The sequence below is a fragment of the Rhineura floridana genome, chromosome 1 (assembly GCF_030035675.1).
Source record: "Rhineura floridana isolate rRhiFlo1 chromosome 1, rRhiFlo1.hap2, whole genome shotgun sequence".
Taxonomy (NCBI): domain Eukaryota; kingdom Metazoa; phylum Chordata; class Lepidosauria; order Squamata; family Rhineuridae; genus Rhineura; species Rhineura floridana.
This window is the reverse complement of record NC_084480.1, coordinates 302,923,761-302,942,704: the sequence shown is the minus strand read 5'-3', so window position 1 is coordinate 302,942,704 and position 18,944 is coordinate 302,923,761. Positions and strand designations below refer to the sequence as shown.

General features: G+C 41.4%; 1 protein-coding gene across 1 annotated transcript in view; it reads right to left on the bottom strand.

Moving 5' to 3' along the window:
* The window catches only part of FER1L6 (fer-1 like family member 6), a 132,163-nt gene that overhangs the window by 16,296 nt on the left and 96,923 nt on the right, over positions 1-18,944 (bottom strand). The window contains exons 31-37 of the mRNA XM_061606195.1: positions 17,997-18,122; positions 17,613-17,740; positions 12,190-12,360; positions 11,665-11,825; positions 10,348-10,490; positions 7,308-7,396; positions 2,666-2,764 (exon numbers count right to left, since the gene is read on the bottom strand). Of these exons, the coding sequence (XP_061462179.1) occupies positions 2,666-2,764; positions 7,308-7,396; positions 10,348-10,490; positions 11,665-11,825; positions 12,190-12,360; positions 17,613-17,740; positions 17,997-18,122 (917 nt within the window). The remainder of the gene's footprint in view (positions 1-2,665; positions 2,765-7,307; positions 7,397-10,347; positions 10,491-11,664; positions 11,826-12,189; positions 12,361-17,612; positions 17,741-17,996; positions 18,123-18,944) is intronic.

The following is an 18,944-nucleotide window of genomic DNA, read 5'->3' as shown; positions in this document are numbered from 1 at the left end:
CACTCCATCACTGATGTCAGGCATTGGTTCAGGGGCCGGACGGCTTCCTTAGTATCCGGGGGAAAGGAGAAATAAAGCTGAGTATCATCAGCATATTGGTGATATCGAACTCCAAACCTCCAGATGACCTCCCCCAGCGGCTTCATATAGATGTTAAATAACATCGGGGACAGCACCGAACCCTGTGGGACCCTGCACATTAGGGGCCAAGGGTCCGAGCAGAAGTCACTGAGTAAAAACTCTCTGTGTCCTATCCTCCAGGAAGGAGCGGAGCCACTGCAGAACAGTACCTCGTAGTCCCATCCTGGAGAGACGGTCCAAGAGGATACCATGGTCAATGGTATCAAAAGCCGCTGAGAGATCAAGAAGAACCAACAGGGACACACTCCCCCTGTCTAGTTCTCTGCGAAGGTCATCAACCAGGCAACCAAAGCCGTTTCAGTCCCGTGGCCAGGCCTGAAACCAGACTGGAATGGATCATAATGATCTATTTCCTCCAGAAAACGCTGGAGTTGAGTGGCAACTACTCGTTCAATGATTTTACTTAAGAATGGTAGATTGGAGACTGGGCGAAAATTGTCTAAGCAAGAAGGGTCTAAGGAGGGTTTTTTCAACAGTGGTCTTACAATAGCCTCTTTTAGACATCCCGGAAGGTAGCCTTGTTGGAGAGAGGCATTAATTACCCCCCAGACCCAATTGACCAGTCCTCCTCTAGCCTGCTTTATGATCCAAGAAGGACAAGGATCCAGCGGGCAGGTAGTAGGTCTCATCCCACCAAGAAGTTTATATCATCAGGCTGAACAAGCTGAAAAGAATCCAACTCAATAGGACAAACAGAGTCTGAAGGTACATCCTTAGAGACTGCATCAATATTGGCATCCAAGTTCGAGCGAATCTGAGCGACTTTGTTGTCAAAGTGCAAGGCGAACTCTTGACAGCAAATAAGTGAATGGTCAACATTGAATTCATGATGGTCCGGATTAAGCAAACTTTTGACCACTCGATAAAGTTCTGCTGGTTGGTTGTCGGCTAAAGAAATAGAGACTGAAAAAAAAGATCTTTGTGCAGCTCGTCTAGATGCCGCATAGCACTTAGAGAATTCCTTAACACAACGTCTGTCAGATAAGCTCCGAGTTTTCCGCCAACGTCGCTCTAGACCCCTATAAGTGCGCTTCATAGTTAACAACTCACTAGAAAACCAAGGGGCTGATCTGGCCCGAGAACACACAAGGGGACGCTCGGGAGCAATAGAATCCACTGCCCTGGACATTGAATTATTCCATAAATCGACCAGGGCTTCGACTGAATCGCTTACTCAGGGAACAGGAAACTCCCCAAGAGCTGATAGAAAACTGACAGGATCCATTAATCTCCTGGGGCGGATCATTTTAATGGGTCTCTTTTCTCCCAGCAGGAGCCCAGGGCAGCAAGGTGGCATATAAACATGGCTCTCCCCCTTCCAATGTTATCCTCACAACAACCTTGTGAGGTAGGTTAGGCTGAAAAACAATGATTGGCCCAAGGTCACCCAGTCAGCTTCACAGACTGAGTGAGGATTTGAACCCTGGCCTCTCAGATCCCAGTCTGATACTCTAACCACTACACCACATTGTCTCTCAATAATAACAATAACAATAATATGGGCAGCCACTTTGGCAATTATTTTTCTGGACCGCTGAGGCTTCTTTGGCAAAGTAGTTGTGGCAGCAACTTTCTCTTCCTTTCCCAAATGTAAATGTCACCACGTGCAGTAGCAGAGCTCCTAATGGTAACTACAGGGCTTCCTAATCCTGCCCCCCAGAAAGCCTCCCCCTTGGAACTATATTGCTGTCAGCTTCATGAGAAACAAAATGCATCCATTCCCGACTCAGAGGTTTAACTGCTGGAGAGGGAGCTGAAGAATGAATGCTAGCAACTCGCACTAAAACACAATGTTAACAATGCAAGGAGACAAATTCAGACACAAGTATTTACCAGGGAGAGGGACCAGGAAGCAGAGGCTGTTCCTGGCCAAAAAGGGAAAGCTGGAAGGAATATGTAGCAGTGGGCTTAGGGATGAGCAACTCTGTCCATTGCAGTTTCTCTCTGTTTCTCATTTTCTCAATTTTAAATTCAGTACTCCACAGACGTCAGTAGCATGGTAACATTGGGGAAGCTTTGCAGGTTGACTGATGAAATGGAATGACGATGTGGATCGACCCGTATAAATCCACCACTTAGGCACTATTATTGTGTCAATGACATGTTGCAGAATACACCTACCAACCCCCCCCCACCAATCTGGAGGGCCCCCCAGTCCTACCTTCTCATAATTAACAAAAAAAACCCAAACCATGCCCCAAGTACATCCTGTGCAGTAAGGCATGTGTGAAGTGGGCCTCTGTTGCTTCAAGAAGTTTGAGGTTTCATCCTGGGGATGCAGGACCGCATTTTCTAGGCGTTGTCAGTTCTGTGCCTGCTTAATTCTAGTCAGATGTTGGATGCTCAATGGGCCACTGCAGCAAAATGCCAAGCTGGCAGGGTTGTCACATCCATGCACAGTGTGCACAGAACTTGCTAATACAACTGTGACTCATTTTTTGCTGAATGCCTTGGGTTATAAAATAAAACCATCCTGTCAATCAATAAATGAGAAGATCCATAGGCTATGCCAGGGCGAACTTACCCTTTTACATAGATGTCACTTGATTTTTGTCCTGTGAAGATATTCTCATCCTCTAAAATGACATCTTCTGTATTCCAGATTATTACTCTCAGTTCGTAACTGGGGGGGGGGGAGAGAAAGAGGTGGAGAGAACCAATGCAGATTGTGAAATCAGTTTAGCAAAAATGCTGCTTGTTAACTTGCAGTCAATCAGTTTTTTGGGGGGGATAGATCCTAATATTACGCTACCTAAATTAAAGGAAAAAGAAAGTGGCTGTTGACGAAAAATAAAAAGCAGGGCCTGGCCTCTTTTGCTTTAGATATTAACTTAAAATAGAGCAAATAGCTGTGTTAAAATGGAATGAGGGCATATCTACTCTGCAAATGTAATTTTGGATTTTATGATTGCTGTGTCATGGCTTCCCCCACCTACTAGGACTGTAGTTTGTTTGGAGAAGTCTGTTTCAAAAAACCAAAACCCTGTGGCTACTCACAGAACTACATATCCCAGAATTCATTTGGGAGAGGAAATGGCAATTGTCCATTTAAGACTGTAGTGTCCATACAGAGTCTGAGTGCAACTGCAACAAAGTACGGGCATGACTGCACCCATTGCTGCTGCTGCTGGCAAGAAAATGTAAATGTACTGCCTTCAAGTCGATTCCGACTTATGGCGACCCTATGAATAGGGTTTTCATGAGGCTGAGAGGCAGTGACTGGCCCAAGGTCACCCAGTGAGCTTCATGGCTTTGTGGGGATTCGAACCCTGGTCTCCCAGGTCGTAGTCCAACACCTTAACCACTACACCACACTGGCAAGATAGCCAGAAAGAGCCAGTGTTGAAGGGGTTGGGGTGAGCTTTAGGGGATGTGCATGAGGCAGGGGAGAGCCTATTCATTCAGGGAGGGCATGAACTCAAATGACCTCACCCTAGAAAGAAGGCCCATTGTTTAGTGATAGAGCATCTGCTTTGTATATAGAAGGTCCCTGGTTTGTAGAAGAGTTGGAAGGGGCCTATAAGGCCATCAAGTTTAACCCCCTGCTCAATGCAGGAATCCAGCTTAAAACTTCCCCAACAAGTGGCTGCCCAGCTGCCTCTTGAATGTCTCCAGTGTTGGAGAGTCTACCACCTCCCTCGGTAATTGGTTTTATTGTTGTACTGCTCCAGCAGTTAGGAAGGTTTTCTTAATGTTCAGATGAAGTCTGGCTTCCTGTAACTTGAGCACTTTATTCCATGTACTGCACTCTGGGATGATCAAGAAGAGACCCCAACCCTTCTCTGTGTGACAATGTTTCAAGTACTTGGGTTCCTGGCATCTCCAAGTGTGGCTGGGAATGTCCCATCTGAAACCATAGAGAGCTGCTGCCACTGAGCTAGATGAATCAATGGTTTGACTTGGTATAAGGGCAGGCTCATATGTTCCCAATAACAACAACAATGATCATACACATGTTTGGTGTTTCACAGACAATGAGATGGAACCTTCCCCAGAGGCTTTCACATCTACTGTGTTCATCTCAGAATGCACATGGGGGTCACTTCACTGAAAATGACCTAATATCAAAATGTAGCTAGTCTTTTCTTGGATGTCTGCATCTTCCATATGCAGACAATTTTGGGGGAAAGTGTTTTTTTCATACAAGAAAACCACCAAGCACATCTGAGTGGGCAAGGAGTTATTCCATCAACATTTTCATAAGCAACAAATTACCCTTTTTGGTAATTTTTAGGTATTGATATGAAAGAGGACAAATGGGGTTTTGTCCTCCATTTGCTTGAAGAGACTTGGTTTACCTTCAGCAATATCATCATGCTAGCTATTGATCTACAGCTGGTATAGCACAGTGGAGAGAAGAGCCTCGCTGAGAGTCCAGAGTCTGTGAGTTCAAATCCTGGCTCGTGACTCCTTGGTGTCAAGGGCCAGCTAAAGATCACCCCACAGGGAGTGGCTCAGGAGTTACGTGCCCTGCCATCTGTGCAGCTGTGGGCAAGCTGCATAGTCCCAAGGAGCCCAGTTGCTCCCCAGCTGGCAGTTGCAGACAAGGAAGGGGCTGGCTTGTGCAGCTGTGGCAAACTAAGCAGGCCCTAGCCAGCTGGGGAGAACTAGCCTCAGAGGGAGGCAATTGTAAACCCCCTCTGAATACTGCTTACCATGAAAACATGATTCATAGGGTAGCCATAAGTCGGGATTGACTTGAAGGCAGTCCATGTCCATTTTTCAACTATTGATCCCTGATTACCTAGGATCATCCAAGACACCAGTCTAAGAACCACTGCCCACACTCTAAATAGGCTTTGTTGTCCCCTAGGGATGTCAGCATGTAGCCAAATCTGATTGGTCAAATGTGGTGTCATGCTGTCATACATTCACTATATGATTAACTATGATACAGTAGTCCAGAAATGAGGGGAAAAAACCTTACCTGGGAACAAATTGTGTAGAGCAGATAGAGAAAAGAAAAAGTACTGTAACAAACAAGACTGAAAGAAGGCAACATTCTTAAGGGCTTTTCCAGAAGTTATTTGCCCCCCTCCTATCCCAACCACTTTGCCCTGATAATTGGAATTGGCAAACGTTCAACATAGTCCTAGGTACAGTCACAAGATAGGGTTGTACCATATGCCACCCCTCAGGGTTTGAATTTATTGTAGCTTGGCTTCTTCTGACATTATAACCTAAAGTTCTAAACTTTTGAACTGATAGATACATTATTGGTATTTTGAACTTCCTTGCAAGAAAAATGCTCAATTAAAAGCATTAAAAACTTCTTAGCCGCTATGAAGGCTACTTCTTTAGCCTTTCATTAATTCTTCATGCACAGAGATAAAAGTTTAATAGAGTCAGCTTCAAACTGAACATAGTACTCTTTTCTCTGAAACTACTCAACACTAAAAAAATTGCTGCCAAAGAGCCATCATTAAAATTATTTTAAATGTGCCTTGAATCTTCTCCTTGGCTCTTATATCTGTATTTGTATTCATCACACTCTCTCTAGCAGACCAGCCTATTCAATGAAGTTACAGGTTTTGTTATCTCCAATTATGTAGGTCAGGCCTTGTCAGATTTCCTCAAATTGTAGGACAGAAAAAGAAATCTTTGTGTGACTCATGGCAAATAAGGACCAATTTGCAAATTTACAAACTTATTCCAATAGCTTCTAGCGCTACATTTGGGGAGTAATGCAAATATTCTTGACGGGTAAAGGACAAAAGTTAAAATAATTATGGAGACATAGTTCAATGTAAAAGAATAAAGCTGGAGAAAGACTACAGTTTTTTCAGATAGCAGAAAGCAATTTGAAATAGGGACTGCTGCTTTAAAAACATCCTACTTTTGCCTCTGGTAAACAGACCTTGCAAGCTTTTATATTGTTTTTAACACTTGCAAAGCTTCTTTGGCTAGAGATGACAGTGGAGCAAACAGGGCCAGCTCCAGCTTTTCAAGGGGCCCTAGCAACATGGCGTAGGAGAGCTCCTTAAGTATCTGGAGGTGGGAGGAAGTTGAAGGGTGGAAAGAAGGGAGGACAATGTATTGAGAAACTGCCCTCGATTCCTTTGAGCCACCACAGAGAATGCTGGGGCACAGTCTCTGTTGATGCTTGGATATGTCACATTAGTGTGTGTACTGCCTCTGACCTCTGTTGGTTGACTTCTTAAATTGACAGCCCACCTGTCAATTACCTGGAGTCACAATGACATCAGGTGACCAAGTTTTGGCTTTGCATACCCTGCCGATCAGCTGATGGTAGAGGTGGGAAGGATCTGTCAATTTCAGTTCTCTCTATTTCTCATTTTTCCAATTTTAAATTCAGTTCTCCATATTTCTGCAGCAATTTGTGAATTTCTTTCTAAAAAATTCTCATGAAGATTGTCCAGCATTTTAGTGTTAATTTCTCCTAATAAACACACTTGTGTATGCCATTTTCACTAATGTACACATTTTTGCAAGCAATTTCTCTTAACATAATGCATTTTTGTATGTTATTTTCATTAGCGTATTAATTTTCATGCACACTTTCCTCTAATACATGCACTTTTGTAAGCATTCTTTGGTTGGAGAACTGCACTGCAAAACTTGTATATATGCAAATTTCAAAAGGTGACTGTGTTTTGGTTCTCATGTTGTTTCAGAAAGTGTGAATTTAATGTATTCAGCTTTAACTGTGAACTGTATCATACTTCCAGACCCTTGCCTTAATGGTCTTGGCTGTCAAGAACTGTCAAGCTCGCCAACATCCAATCACAAGACAAAAGAAATGCATGGGTACTCTATGGGACAGGAAACCACTCTCAAACCATTTTGAATTATTGTCTGTCTCCAGCCTGCTTTTATAAGGCACTGCACTGACTTCTTTTGCAGTTTGTTAATAAATTGATACTTCGCAAGCTTCATTTTCTCTACAGGCTTTTTTTTAAAGAAAAGAAAAGAACTGACTCTAAGAACATCCTTTAGAATGAGATGCACCAATTATGAAGATTGTTGATGAGAGACAGAGAGTGGAAGGGAGATTACTGTAAATCAAAAAGATGCTCCAGTCACTGTAGGTTTTAAGTTCCAAATTGCGTGAAAACCAATTTACACATCACTTGAAAGATGCAACACTACTAACAGGAAGTTAGTGAACCTATGTTTGCAGGCAGAGGGTGTGCATAATGAATTACCCTTTGGGCTTTCTTGGTGAAATATCGACAGGTGGTCCTGGGAGAGGCATATCCTTCGGAAACATGTCCACCCACATCTGAACACGGCCCTTCAGGAAAGAAAACACAAAACATGGAGAATGAGGCTCTGGTTTGGTTGAGAAATAACAAGATTAATTTCAGACACTTGAGAGGTCCGGGAATGGCCAGTTCCTAATGCTTCAGGTAGAGACATGCTTACTAGTTTGCTGGTTCCAGTGCATCTCCACCTCTCTTTTCTGAAAATGGAGGCACACGACGCTGGTCACACCCTGCCCCTTTTTCCTGGAAAACTTGGTGGGATCAGATCAATTTTTTTTTAAAAAAAGATCAGCTTCTAACAAATTTTGCAAATGATTGGCAGATCAACCTGTTGCTCCTCCAGGTGTGGCCGATGGAAACACTTTGCTAAAGGTGACTAGTGTGCTTGTAGCCTTCGTAAGAAGAGCCCTGCTAGATCAGACCAAAGGCACATTTATTCCAGCATCCTGTTCTGACAGTGGCTAACCAGATGCCTTTGGGAAGCCTGCATGCAGGACCTGAGTGCAACAGCACTCTCCCCACATGGGATTCTCAGTAACTGGTATTCAGAGGCATACTGCCTCTGAGAGTGGAGGTAGAACATGCAGAGCTTGGAAAAGTTACTTTTTTGAACACTCCCATCAGCCCAATCCAGTGGCCATGCTGGCTTGGGCTGATGGGAGTTGTAGTTCAAAAAAGTAACTTTTCCAAGCTCTGATCATGGCCATTGTGGCTAAAAGCCACTGATAGACAAATTCATGGAGGATAAGGGTAACTCCCTTTCAAAACCATGCAAGTTGGAAGCTTCAAGGGGAGGCTACTATGATGCATGCCCAACACCAAGGTGGCATGGAGGGGGAAAGCTATGGTGGATTCAAATGGAGCCACTACACACCCTCTTCTCTGTGGGTAGTGCAAGTAGGATTGCAGCTGTAGCATTTCAGGTGCTAAAGGTCTCCATCACAAAATCAGGGTGTTCTCATTCTTTAGCTCCAGATGTAACTGATTTAACATTCATGCTTCCTTGAATTCCACATTCCAGGTTCAACCTGTGCTTATGGTTTCCCCTCTATACACTGATGTAAAATTTCTATCCCACCCATAGGCCCAACACAGCGCCTCTTCAGGGTGGCTCACAGTGATAAGAGCCTAAAACATTTTTTAAAAAACCACAAGACCTGTTAAATGTCTGAAACCAAATTCACCTCACAATTAATAGCAGCAATATATGATCTATCATTGAACTGATTACACATTTTTTAGATTGATTGCAATTAGGGTCCCAGTTAGTTGGGTATTGCTCTGCCCAGACCCCCAAGCAACCTCATTCCAGCCAGTAGAGACTCATGGCTCCAATGTCGATGGGGCAGTGAATCTGCTCCAGGTTTTAGTCTGAACTTTCAAGGAGCTGTTCAAGGTGCTGAAACCTAACCTCAAAATAGGTTCAGCACCTTGGACAACTCCTTGAACATTCAGACTAAAACCTGGAGTGGTTTCACTGCCCCACTGACATCGGAGCTACAAGTCTTCATGGATATCGAGCTCTGAAATATAGGAGAGCTTGTGGCTCTCTGAAGGGGCTGCACCTCATCACACCCAGCCTTCCATCATTTTCTTTTCACCTGGCCTGGGGGAGATGAATTGTGGCCCTTCTCTTGCTGGAGAGCTGCAAGTGCTTACAAAATCCAAAGGAAGTGCTGCTTACTTCATGCTAACTGGCGTCTTAAGAAGCTGCCTTTCTTGAACTTTCTTGATCTAGTTCAGTACTGTCTACACTGACTGGAAGCAGCTTTCCAGGGTTTCAGGCAGGAGACATTCACTGCCTTACCTGGAGATGTTGGGGATTGAACCTAAGACCTTCTGTATGCAAACAGATGCTCTTCTGCTGAGCTATGCCCCTTTTTGGCAGAGACACGTGAGGTGCCACTTGCTACATGCCAAGGAGTCTTCTTGGAATGAGGGATGGGGGAAGAACATGCCTTCACTGGTACTCTCAGCAGGCAGCAGGCATGATATTCAGTGGGGAAACAAAATACTTGTTGCTGAGGGGCATGTTGGGGGGGGAGTGCTGGGCAATGTTAGGAGCAGCATGTTGTATCACCAGGATAGCCAATGTTGTGCCTTCCAGGTGTTGCTGAATTCCAACTCCCATCAGCCTCAGCCAGCAAGTCCAAAGGTCAGGGAAGATAAACATCTGGAAGGCACCACTTTGGCTACCACTGCTGTATAATTTAGACCTCTGATGTGATTTTCTTTTAGCCATTATAGCTAGCAATAGAAACTCTGCCCACAGAGGCAATATAACTTTGATGACCAGTTGCTGGAGAGAAACAACCATGGATGTTACAAATACAAAAGGCACTTGAACACACAGTGTAGAGGAATATGTAATTTTATGAAGTATGTTCGCTCAACAAATGGATGGAAGATTATAAAAGATAATTAAAGTTTTGGATTTGGTGAATACGAAATTTAATGGTATACTGAGAATTAATCAACAAATGTTTCTTTAACTGAATGACAGGGGAATAGGAGTCTCCTAACAACTCTCAGCACCCTTCACAAACTACACTGCCCAGGATTCTTTAGGAGAAGCCATGACTGTCTAAAGTGGAATCACAGTGGAATAAATGTATGATGTGAAAGTGGCCTAAGATTACTTCCAGATAACCTGTTTATTGTGCATTCATCCCTATTTGTTTGTGGGGAGATTAGATGACATTGGCTGTTTCATGAGCATCCATTCTGATTTGTTTGTGGGGAAGTTAGCCAATGTTACATCATGCAAATGTTATCTAACGCTTTTCCCTGTCACTTTTCTTATTGGAATAAATCCAATTCTGGGGGCAGATGGAGCAGGTTTGTTGTACAAGAGCCCCAAATCAATTTTAATTGTACAACCTGAATTTGCTAATATGTGATTAAATCCTACCTGAAGATAGTGACAGTCTGGAAGCACCCAAAGATCCTTTTTGCCATTTCTCTAGGCTGAAGCACTTACCTGCTCCATGCCAGGCTTATCTTTGTGGTAGAGAGGCCGAGTCTCAATGTGTTCAGGCACCAGCTTACATCCAACTCCAGGGACATCATTCCAGGAACGTAAAACCTTCAGAGCAAGGTGTTCATATGATTCTACTGGCTCCTCTGCATGAGAAAGGACAGCATAAAATGAGCAGTCAGAGCTGAGGTAGCACATAAAGCATCTGATTCACATGGTCAGGTCCGTTAACAAAGTCGTTTGTTACAATCTGTTTCAGTATAAAGACATCAGAGGAAGAAAATGTCATAAAATACATTCGCTACTTGTACACGAGAATGCACTAGAGAACTATAAAAAGTTCCATGCAGGAAAGGAAGCTAATTTCTAGAAAACTGTGAATTGTTGTAATATACAATGTGGCAAGGCTAAGGAGAGCCATGCTCATAAACAGGATAATGCATGAACATCACTTGCATAAATTGGATGAGTGAGGATGTCCTGTCCGCAGTGCTTTGAATGAGATGCACATGCCCATGGGTATTCAAATGTGCATCTCACCCATATTCTTATACACTCACCTGCATGTTAAATATCTTATTTATGTGCATGACCATAAGGTCATAGTCCATGTAGAATTTAAAGAGATTTGCTATCTCTCATCTTTAGGGTTCTGCCACCTCTCACAATCATTCACTCAAATACTCCCTAGAGATATTTTACTTGATTATGAGTTTGGCGGCTGTTATCTTGTGGTTTTTAATCTCATCTCTGTTTTTGTAAGTTTAGTAAGTTTGCAAATTCAGACAGGTTTATCACTGCAGCAAGACCCAGGCTTAGGTGCCAAGTGTATTTGTCATGGATACTCTAAAATGCCATTGGTGTTTGCTGTAAAGTAGAGACATATATGGATGCTGCCTTATACCAAATCAGACATTTAAACTATTAAGCTCAGTATTGTCAACAACGTGTGGCAGGAGCACTTCAAGGTTTCAGATACAGGTCATTCCTGTCTCTGCCTGGAGATGCTGGTGATTTAACCCGGGACCTTCTGAATGAAACTCACAACATCAAACACGGAATGGACTACCATGTGTCAAGGAACCATGATCACCTCAGTCGTTCAGGACTTGCACCACTTGCCATCGACATATCTCTCTGTGTTTGGAGATGCATGTCTTCACTTCACATCATCATCATCTATTTATTTATTTTTAAAGATGGTGATGATGATTTATTAATGCAGTGCCATCTATCTGCTTTACAAAAATATTTGTAATGTAAAGATATACTATTGGTGCAGTAGGTAAGACTGTAAATGACATCATAGAGCAGAGTTACCATTTTCATCTTCCTGGAAGACTGTCTGTCCCGTAAAGGCCTTGTCGCCTATTTGTATCTTCCCAGGTTGCATGTAGGGCCCGCTTAGCCTGTTATCTTTGCAGAGCTTGGTCAGGATCTCAGTTGGCTTGGTGGCATCTCGCCAGGCATTATATCCTTCACTGCAAATTAGAGAAGATGGTTTTGGATGAATGGTTGTAACAGTTGTTGTTAAAAGCCAACGTTCCTTTCAGAATGGAGCTAATCAAAACATTTAGTGTCATAATTCAGTTTTGGTGAAAGCCACAAAACTACCAAAGATGTATCAGTTCTTGGCTTAGAGGAAGGCAATGATAAATCACCTCTGCACACCTCTTACCATGAAAACCCTATGAATATATCCAAAAAAGATTCATAAGGTCACCATAAGTCGTAATAGACTTGAAGGCATATAACAACAACAAGCAGCATCTAATTTCCATTAGAACAACAGAAGTTTCTGAAACTTCACAGGCTGATCATTTGTCAATTAACGATAAGGCTTACATTTCGTATTGACTCTGTAACCCACAGGTAGCTCGGTGTCTGCTGTAAAAACGGTTTTCCAAATCAATTTTAGTTTCTCCAATGAGGTCATCTGAACCAATCAAATCATGGTCGTAGATCAGAACTGAAAGCAGGGATTCCTTAGGGAAAGTTGCCTGGATTTCAAATGACCTAATGCAAAAAGATTGATAAAATTATGTCAATTAAGTTGCAATCTTGAGTATGCTTACTTGCAGATCTGAAATCAATGGGCTTACTTTTGAACAAAGTCGCTTAGGATTGTTTAAGCTATAAGAATATGTCTAGCACAGGTTTCAGAGTTTAACCCAAAAAGATCAATAGCAAATTCTACAGTTGGGCAAATTCTCATTTTTCCACACTTCTCAGAAAAAATATCCTGAACCCATAATGCAGTTCCACAGGCCATTGCTCTCCCCATCAGCAATCAAGCTTACTCCCCCTACCATTTACTGGGTGATGCTGGAAGGAGAGGGTTTACATTTCTCTTCCCTGTTTCCCCATCATGTCGGCTAACAGGGTGATAGCGTGTGAGGGATTATGAGAAGGGAGTTCTCTCAAGGGAAGGAGGGAAAGTATTTGGCAGGGGTCAGCAAATACAGGTTTGAATTTCAGGGCTTTTGAAGGCCATCTTGTATTTTGAAGTGAACGTTATGTGCTCCTGAAGTTCTTATGTAAGCCTGGCTTGCTGACATCTCTACAAAACAATGATTGAAACAGTAACAAAGAATAAGATTCAAGAGAGATTATAGTTGCCTTTAAGGAAGTCAAAAGGCAAAGGCAAAATGGTTAATTCATGTGAAATCTTTACAGTTGTTTACATTTGCTTCAATGTTCTTCTCAACTTCTGTGGAGCCTCTACAAATTTAGCAACACCACTGCATGTAGCAAACTGCTCTTGGTTAGGCAAATTATCTTGGAGATTTGGATTAGATATATCAGTCAACAGGTTAACAGCAAATTTCCCTGTAGGTTCAGTATATACCATATAACTGTGAAAGAAATGCACTGAAATAAAATATAAATCCTTTATGAGGTCTGTTTGGGAGATTATGAGATTAAGTTGTTGGTTGACACACAGCACTGTGTGTGTGTGTAAAGGTGTCACAAACTAATTAGGGAAGTCTCAGTTGTTTTCTTTGAAGCTTCTGAAATGCTTGTTGATCGGATTGTAAATCAAAGGGGTCTTGAGACATTTACATTTGGATTAGATTAGAGGTTGGATCTCAGACAGAAGAAGTTGCAAATTTAATGTGAGCCATTAGCATTAGGGAACTGAATAGGTGGAAGGAAAAGGTGGATTGTGTTTAAACCTGTCTTTATTGTGGAGTAGAGGTTAAGGTGCTGGTTCGAATCTCCTCACAGCCATGAAGCTCACTGGGTGACCTTGGGCCAGTCACTGCCTCTCGGCCTCAGAAGGAGGCAATGGTAAACCCCCTCTGAATACTGCTTACCATGAAAATCCTATTCATAGGGTCACCATAAGTCGGGATGAACTTGAAGGCAGTTTATTTTTTATTTGGCTGTACTTTTGCTCCATTGGGAAGCTGTTCTGTGTGGATTGTAACCACCCTTATATTAAAACCTATTCCCAGAGAACAACTTTTTTAAAAATCCTGTTAAGTATTATTTTAAACTTCTAATATTAATTCAAAAACCTTGCAATGTCTCTTATTTGAAAATCAGCTCATGTCTAAGCCACATTCTACACTTTGAGGTGTTCTCAGAAAATGCAAGGAGATGTTAGGTTGATTGGTGAAATGCAGTCTTGTAGAAAAATGAATTCTTTCATTTAACGCAGCAATTCCCAATGTGGGCGGTAGCGCCCCCCTAGGGGGCATTACAGCCTTTCACGGGGGCCTTGGTGTGACTACAAATTTGGGGGGCGTTTGGGTTCATTAGGGGGGCATTGACATTTGGCGGTCTGATGCGACAGTTGAAGCATTTAAGTTTAATTTTATGTAATACACAAATCATTAATTTTTAAACTGTTTTGTCCCCAGTTAGAATGTATTTAATAGTCTCAGTTCATGGAAATAACACTATAAATAGTGTGTGCTCTTTAGTAAAGAAATTCTGAATAGCGGCCAGTGTCATATCAAGGAATGGGGATATTAGCCACGTTCCAGCACTTGGTAATGTTCCGATGCTGTCTTGAGGGATGTTGGAACCAGTCACGAGAGAGTCTTTGATAAGCTGGGTGTATTGGTGGAGGGCACATTCTTCCAACGGATGAGTGCCGTGTGACACAGACAGTCAGTTATTCACTGGGTTTCTTCAGGAATGGGACACACTCGCTACCCGTTGTTTCTGTGATGTTTAAATGAACTTGTTTAACGAAACAATGCCGGTAAACTGAATGAGTTTGTTGTTAAGTAACACAGTGTATTCTATTGGTTCATACTATGTGGACTTAATTAGTTTTTGCTTATGTATGTATATTAATAAATCATACTAAGAATTCAATGTGTAATCTAAGTGTAATAAACAGGCATGATAAAAACGATCAGTAATAATTAATCATTGAAAATACCTTTTATGCATTACTCATATTTTAAGGGAAGAATAGGAAGCATTGGCATATTCTTAATCTAAGGGGGGCATTGGGCACAAAAGGATTTTGCAAAGGGGCGTTGGGTCAAAAAAGGTTGGGTAACGCTGATTTAATGGGAAGGGTTAGCAAGCAGAGAAGAAAAACAAGCAAACTCAGGCACCACATTCTAGATGTTACAAAGTTCTTACAATGACCACCTCAGATGCAGACAGGTTTCTTGCAGTTAAAAAACAAAAAAAAGTTATGTCAGAAGTTGGCAACCTTTTTGGTCCAGTGGGCACATTTGAAAAAATTATAAAATGCCATGTGTGGCAGTCACACAACGGCTGCCAAAGGGCATGGCATAATACAAAATAGCTGTCACATCTAGAAGAGCAGAAAGAGAGAACAGTAAAAGGCGCAGCCATGCCCCCCATCAAACCGTTCTCCCCAATCAAAGGCACCTACGTCAGCCACGGCTACACTCACACACACATACACGTACACAAACAAAGAAGTTCCTTGCACCTCAACAGAAGAACGGGTAGGTGTCCAATCCTGGCATCCATTGAAATGTGGGCATGTTTAATGGGGCAAATAGGAACTGAGTTGGAACAGCAAATAGTCTCTTGTGCATTATGAATTTTTGCGGGGATCTTTACAGAGACTTTTCATGAATGCCATTGAATGTACTGGTGGGCACACTGTTGCCCGCGAGCACCATGTTGGTGACGTGAATACCACAGCAGCATATTAATATCAGCTAGCAGGCAGTTTCCTGCATTAGCCATTAGCATTTGGGCGAAATACATTAATACACAGAAAAACAAATATTCCTTCTAGTCTACTCTCACTTCCAAAAGCCAATATATGACCAAAGTAATCCTAAATTGAATGAAGTGTATAACAATTGACATTCTAATATAAACCTCTTGTCTGTGCAAAACACTGGCCTAAATATTTTGCTTATAGGATAGTTGTAGGCAGGGGTGTAGTTATCTGGGGTCACGGGGGTGGGGGGGGTTGTAGACCACTTTCTTTGTAGGGAGCAGGGTCCCAGCCAGGTCACTCAGCATGAAAGGGGAGTGTGTTAGTCACTGAGAAGAGTCCTTGGACTGGCATGCTGATTGGAGCCAATCAGAGCCAGAGTAAAAGGAGGTGAGTCAGTCACTGAGAAGACTCTTCCCAGTAGCTAACACAGCCTCCTCTTTCATGCTGATAGGTCCTAGAGACATCTGTTGTAGTGGAGTGTAGACTCGGAGATAACACAGAGAGCAAGGGAGATATGGAAAAGAGTGTGTGGCTGTGAAGGGGCATAGGGTAACCACATACAGGGAACTTGCACTTCTGAATTTGCCACTGTGCTACTGGTTGTAGTAGGATTAGCTTGTATCTACAGGTATATTGATGGATAAGGTAATCTATGTGATTATAAAAGAAGAAATGAAGCAACGAGGTTTAATTTGGGGAGATGCTGGACAAGCATAATTTGCAATTTAGATAATGTGACACACATCGAAAGAGACATGCACCAGTGTTTCACAATGTCCCAAATAATGGGAGGGAAATTACCTGTAGCTAGTTCATTAAGTTTTTTTTTTTTTTTAATAATTTTTATTCAAATTTTTCCAAAAACAAACAAAACAAAGTCAAAAAAACATAACAATACATCAACAAAAAATGAAAATAAAATAGTTGACTTCCGATTTGTCGCAGATCAGCTATAAGTATATAATATACATCAAACCTGTCCCTTAATGTATACATACAGAGTCCCTTTTCTCCGTAAGCTGTCTTAATTAATCGTCAAATCCCAGTATCATCATTTTATTTTGATCTTTCAACAAAAAGCCTAAGAGAGGCTTCCATTCCTTAAGAAATGTATCTGTCGATTTTTCTCTAAGTAAACATGTCAATTTGTCCATTTCTACTAAATCCATTAATTTCAATAGCCATTCTTCCATTGTTGGTGTTGATTCCATTTTCCACTTTTGTGCATATAATAATCTTGCTGCCGTAATCATATATAATATTATTCTTCCATATTTCTTTTCTATTTGTTTATCCATAAAACCCAATAAAAAAATTTCTGGTTTTGACTGAATATTTATCTTTAGAATTTTTTGCATCTTCCTACCTATCTGTGCCCAAAATGATTTTGCCTTTTTACATAACCACCACATATGATAAAATGATCCTTCTTGTTGTTTACATTTCCAACAAACATTAGAAACATTACTATACATTTTTGACAACTTTTCTGGAGTCATGTACCAACGGTACATCATTTTATAAAAATTTTCTTTAAGATTATAGCATAGTGTAAATTTCAAACCTTTTTTCCACATATTTTCCCATTGATCCATTTGTATGTTATGACCAAAATTTTTTGCCCACTTTACCATACACTCTTTTACTTGTTCTTCCTCCATATCCATTTTCAATAAGAGTTTATACATTTTCGCAATTATATTTTCGTCATTTGTACACAATCCTATTTCAAAATCAGATTTACTTATTTCAAACCCATACATTTTCTTGTCCATTTTATATCTTTCTAACAATTGTAAATAGGCAAACCATTGAAAACTATATCCTTCCTTTGTCAGTTGTTCTCTCTCTTTCATTGTATATTCTCCATGTACATTTTCTAATAGTTCTTGATAAGTTAACCATTTCTCTTTTCCAGCCATTTCTCTTCTATAAAACGCTTCTTGACTTGAGACACATAATGGTATTTTCGAATAAAACCTTGGTTTATATCTATTCCATATTTTCAACAGAGGACGTCTTATAAAATGATTGTTAAAGTCTACATTTACTTTTACTGCTAGTTCATTAAGTTTGGAACATCATGCAATTTTAAACTTACCTTCCAAAAACTGGGTTTAACTGCTTGGGAATATAATTATCTCTGTCTTTAATTTCTGTTTTTCCTAGTCTAAGCACAATATAAGGGTCTGATTTGCCGTCTGGATCAGCTGGACTAAGATTAAATGCCTGCAAAAAGAGAAAGGTTACTTAATAAATCCCAAACAATGCACCGCGCTGGCCAAGGCTCCAGACACCCAATGAAACTGGCAGGCACTTAGAGAGCCTGACCAGTGCAGCATTTTGCATCACAGTGCATGCCATGGTTTGATTCACCTCCATCAGCTGCCACTCACTCTCTGAAGTTGTTTGGGGCCTCCTTGGCTGCAGGGCCCTAGACCTTGGCCCCAAAGACCACACCAAGAGAGCTACTGGTTATACTTACTGCCACAACATATACTCTGATTAGAACTTTCACAGAGTGATTTGGAGGTATGCCCTGTAGAATCTTAGGCTGCCCTCCATCTCCTGAGCAGCAATCTTCTGGACTTTTGTATATGCAGAAACAGCCCTGTTAATACACATCATGGATATAGTTACTAGTGCCAAACCCAAATTAGTAAATGGAGACAAAATGCCATGCAAGCAACTGGGATTTTGCAAATGCATTCAATCCTTATTTCAAAAAGGGATTATTACATTATTCTTCCCTTTCATTTCCTGTGAACGATTGTATCATTTGGTATTTCTAAGGCGTCCCCAGCAATATTTTTAGGTTCCTATCAAAAGCTCCAGTATTAATGGATGAATGCAACAGCTCTGGGTGATCAAGCTATATGATTAATGCTCAAATCCTCAAATCAGGTCATTTGCATTTCTCCCTCTTACTTAAATGGGATGCCACCAGATTACCTCCCCAATCCTATAGGTTTATCCACTAACCCTATAGAGTCATTTATGGCACCAGAAACTGCATCTAGCAAATGGGGAACGTAATGGTTATACTTGTTATATGGATTCTAAGTTCTTTAAACAAGAGAAAGAGAGCCTTTGTCAACCACTACTTGGTTCTTCAGGGGCTGTTGGATTAAGGTGGAATAAGAGTCTTAACATTTTAATTAAGTGATTTGAAAACAACAGCCATAGGGCACATTTTTTGGTATGAAACTGAGAATAATTCTCTTGTCTTGAGTTAACTGAATTTATGATAGAGGTACTGAAGGCTTGTCTTCTTCTTTTTTTTACACAGATACCCTGCAGCTTTTCAGTCAATGAAGAATCACAGATTCTGCCAAAAACTTGCGATCAGCTTGGTAAATCTATCATGTACACATAGTAGAGGAACATGCACACAAACTTAAAATACAACCAAGTAGAATTAATTTCCGTGCAA